The 3,853-nt window shown below is 36.7% G+C and overlaps 1 protein-coding gene across 1 annotated transcript; it reads left to right on the forward strand.

Annotated features, from left to right (window-relative positions):
• Positions 1 to 714: 714 nt before the first annotated feature.
• LOC123176585 (protein farnesyltransferase/geranylgeranyltransferase type-1 subunit alpha-like) lies at positions 715 to 1,969 on the forward strand (the record flags this gene model as incomplete). The annotated part of the gene is made up of 3 exons (XM_044590714.1): positions 715 to 852; positions 1,004 to 1,099; positions 1,359 to 1,969. Coding segments are annotated over 3 exons (684 nt in total), but the record flags the coding sequence as incomplete, so codon positions are not given.
• Between the last annotated feature and the right edge of the window lie 1,884 nt (positions 1,970 to 3,853).

A 3,853-nucleotide genomic window follows, 5' to 3' on the forward strand; every position in this document is an offset into this window, starting at 1 on the left:
TGAATTTTCAATAAAGAACAATGTATGTACTATTCATAGCTATCGAAGTTATGAATTTGTTTTTTGGTAGTTCACATGTTAACATATATCACCATTAAACTTTGCATACATGTAGAATATATCGATATAAACATGTGGAGTTATTTTTAGAAAAAATTGGAAGTCCAAATTGTGAATTTTGATCTTTTCAAATAAAAAGACAAACAAGCTCAATACAGCCCAAGCTCTGAAATGAACTTCCGAGGTTTTGCATCCTTTCTCGTTAACAGTGAAGTACACCAATATTTGTTATATCTATCCAAATATGTTATTCCCACTGCCTGTGGGAGCTCTCTAAGGTGGGCCAGAAAATTTCCTATTGTTTATTTAATAAAGTATAACCATATTACTATATTAGTGGTGAAATGGCCGACCAGGAGCACTATAGACAAACCACCTTAACAATGATGACCATATGAGTATGTTAACTATCCGAAAAAATATAAGTATGTGAATTATTAATTGTAATCATAGATTAAAATCGCGGGAGAAACGATTTCGCGACGGCCTCTCCCAGCAGCTATAGCGGCAGCCATAGCGTTTGACAAGAAACTAATCTCCAATTTGGCGGTTGTGGAGTTCTGCATGAGTTACCACTTGCTTATATTTTTATCCTTTCATAATTCAAACTGACTCTTTTCCTTCTCTGTGGTGAAATTCCAACTAACCCTCCAGGTATATTTTCCCCTCAGGCATCACAAGAGATGGCTTAATGAGAAAATAGGACCAGATGCTGCAAATAGTGAACATGACTTTACAAGGAAGATACTTGCTATGGATGCTAAAAACTACCATGCTTGGTCCCATAGGCAGGTATGCAGTATCTCCTTTTGATGTTCAGTACAAGTTGGATGTTTGTATCCTTTAAGCTTGTTACTTCTCGCTTGGCTGTTGTACTAAGCAATTTTAGTACCAGGAGAATATTGGGTATAATAATGTAATTGATTTGCTATAATTGATGCAGTGGGTTCTTCAAGCATTGGGTGGATGGGAGAGTGAACTGCAGTACTGCAACCAGCTTCTTGAGGAAGATGTCTTCCATAACTCAGCTTGGAATCAGGTCATTTGCTTGTCCTTCTTTGGATGCTTTCTTGTGTGTTTTCGATATGCCATTTCACTTCAGATTCTTCACCATCGGGTAGAGTTTCATGGATCATCGTGCATTAATTTCATCAAAACAGTATTGCAATCTCCATTCTTGTCCTTGATTTATTAACTTTTTATTGATCTTGGTTTTACCTCGTAACCAACTTCTTCCGTGCGAGTGCCTTTTTCTACTGATGAGGAATTAAGGCCAAATATTCATAATTATACTGAAGTATGTTTTTTTGTTGTTGCAACGGAGATACCTTGTGGTAACACGATCACCAATTCTTAGGGGCCTTGCGGCAATGCGCGACTCAGAAGTAGATTACACAGTTGAGGCCATTATGGTGAACCCTCAGAATGAAAGCCCCTGGAGATACCTCAGAGGTTTATATAAGGATGATAACAATTTGCTGGTGGCTGATAATCGCATTTCTGATGCTTGCCACAAAGTCCTGAATAAGGATTGGACATGCGTATTTGCTTTGAGCTTCCTGCTTGATCTTCTTCGCATGGGTTTGCAGCCTTCAAATGATCTTAAAGGAACCATCGAAGCAATGGAGAACTCTGATCCTGAAACGGGACATGCTGATATTGCAGTAGTTGTCTGCTCAGTCCTGCAGAAATGTGATCCCCTGCGGATAAACTACTGGTCATGGTACCAGACCACTCTTTCTTCTTAGACATTTGAAAATTCAGCTGAAGATAGTTTTAGCAGCATGATGTAAACTCAATCGAAGGGGTTGACGCAGTGTATGAAAAACCTTTCCTGTGATCTTGGCGCGGAGCAAAATTTGTACTGATTTTACCGGGAAAAATCAATCAATGACAGCATGCCCAACAATGTCTTGTGTGAATATGTTACTGCCTGATATTCACATGTTAGCAGAATGATAATAAACAACCAAACTCCAATGAGCAGATTGTTACAGTAACGGCCACTGGTGGTGTGAAAATCCTGAAATCTGCTTCAGTCACTTTGCCTTGTTTACAGTTGAGTCTGTTGTTGTGATCTGTACCTAATGCATGTACACGATCATAAAATTATTAGTTTTTGTACCAATGTGTGCTCGATGTAATCATCCTGTATTCCCTCCTTCCAAAATACGAGTCATATATATTAGTTTTGTCTTAATTTGAACTTACATGAACACCTACAATACCCAATCAATATCAGTAGATGCACCTGTTTTTGTGGTGTATTTATTTGGTATTGTAAATGCTGGTATTCCTCTTTTTTTGCCGAACTTTTATGATTGACTTAAAGACAACTAATACGACTTATATTTGGGACGGCGGAATCATGCTCTGCACATGTTTTCACTCATGTACTCACACATTATTGTCAGTTTATATTTTGTTTCCCTATGTTTTAGACACATTTATTGGAACTTGTTTGGGTGGTGGGTTCCATTTTCCCAAGTTTATAGCACCTTTTTGTTTTTTTTGTTAATTCAATGACGAATTTTTCCTTGTCTCACTAGGTTTTCTGGCTCTTATCATTGACTACACCATATACTTCCTCCTTTTCTTTTTTACTATGCATATTAGATTTCTCTAAAGTTAAATTCGTAAAGTTCTTCCAAATTTAAAATAAAAAATATCAGGATTTACAACATCAAATAAATATGATCTGAACATATAGGAAGGAACATATATTCCATGATGGATTTGATTATATTAATTTTGTATTGCAAATGTTATTAATATAAATTTGATCCAACTTTGAAGAGTTCAACTTTAGACAACGGTGTAAAAAGAAAAGAAATAGAGGGAGTATTGTAACTGTTCTTGCACCCTCATGGGAGGCTGCCACAGTGCCACTGCTCTTCTCGAAGTGAAGCACATCATCACCTTTCCTTATTGTGGGACCTTGTAGCAGTTTTTGTCGAGAAATGAGTTGTTTGGATTAAGGAGCTAGGTGATTCTAGTTTCTCCTGGTAGCTTTTTCGAGCCTTCGGTTTCCCTTTAAATTTAATCAGAGATTATATATCCAATTGTGATTCATGTGAACATACTTTTGTTTTCTTAATCAAATAATACTAGGGGATGTGCATATCATGAGGTCCCCTAAACTATTCCTCTCTACATATATTCTAAGCTGGCACCAATAAAAGATTCCTAATCAAGGCAGCGAAAAAACAGAACGAAGAAGGGAAGTAAAACATGACTTTCTTGTGCTTCCAACAAACAAACGCGCTTTCCCACTCTAAAAAGGAAATAACAAACGCGCCCCCCATATCATATCTTATTTACTACCACCGGGTGGTAGTTACCATCATATCTTATATACTAGCATGTCGTAGTATATATATTACTTTATCATTCTATGTATATTCTTATACTATATCTAAGATTTTGCAAAGTGAGTTAAATGAATAAAATGCATGTGAGTCCATGGATTTTAGTATAATTTTGAAAATACCTTCATATCGGTATGTATAAAACAATTTAATAAAAACTATTTCATTACTACCATGTGTAGTGTTTCCCGCAACCACACCTTAGTACACATCTAACCCTCTACCACGAGTCAAAGAACATCTAACTCTACTCTTGGATCCATCAACTCACTATGTTAGGTTCTAGATATTTGGGGATCCACAACCATACATGTCTTCAATCTAACAAGTCATATACAGTTCCTACATCCCTTGTAAAAGGTCTTAGAGTGTCTCGTACAATCTATCCTGACTATAGTAGCTAGGAACCATAGCAAGAGTTGAAG

Source organism: Triticum aestivum, unplaced genomic scaffold (genome assembly GCF_018294505.1).
Source record: "Triticum aestivum cultivar Chinese Spring unplaced genomic scaffold, IWGSC CS RefSeq v2.1 scaffold17811, whole genome shotgun sequence".
NCBI lineage: Eukaryota > Viridiplantae > Streptophyta > Magnoliopsida > Poales > Poaceae > Triticum > Triticum aestivum.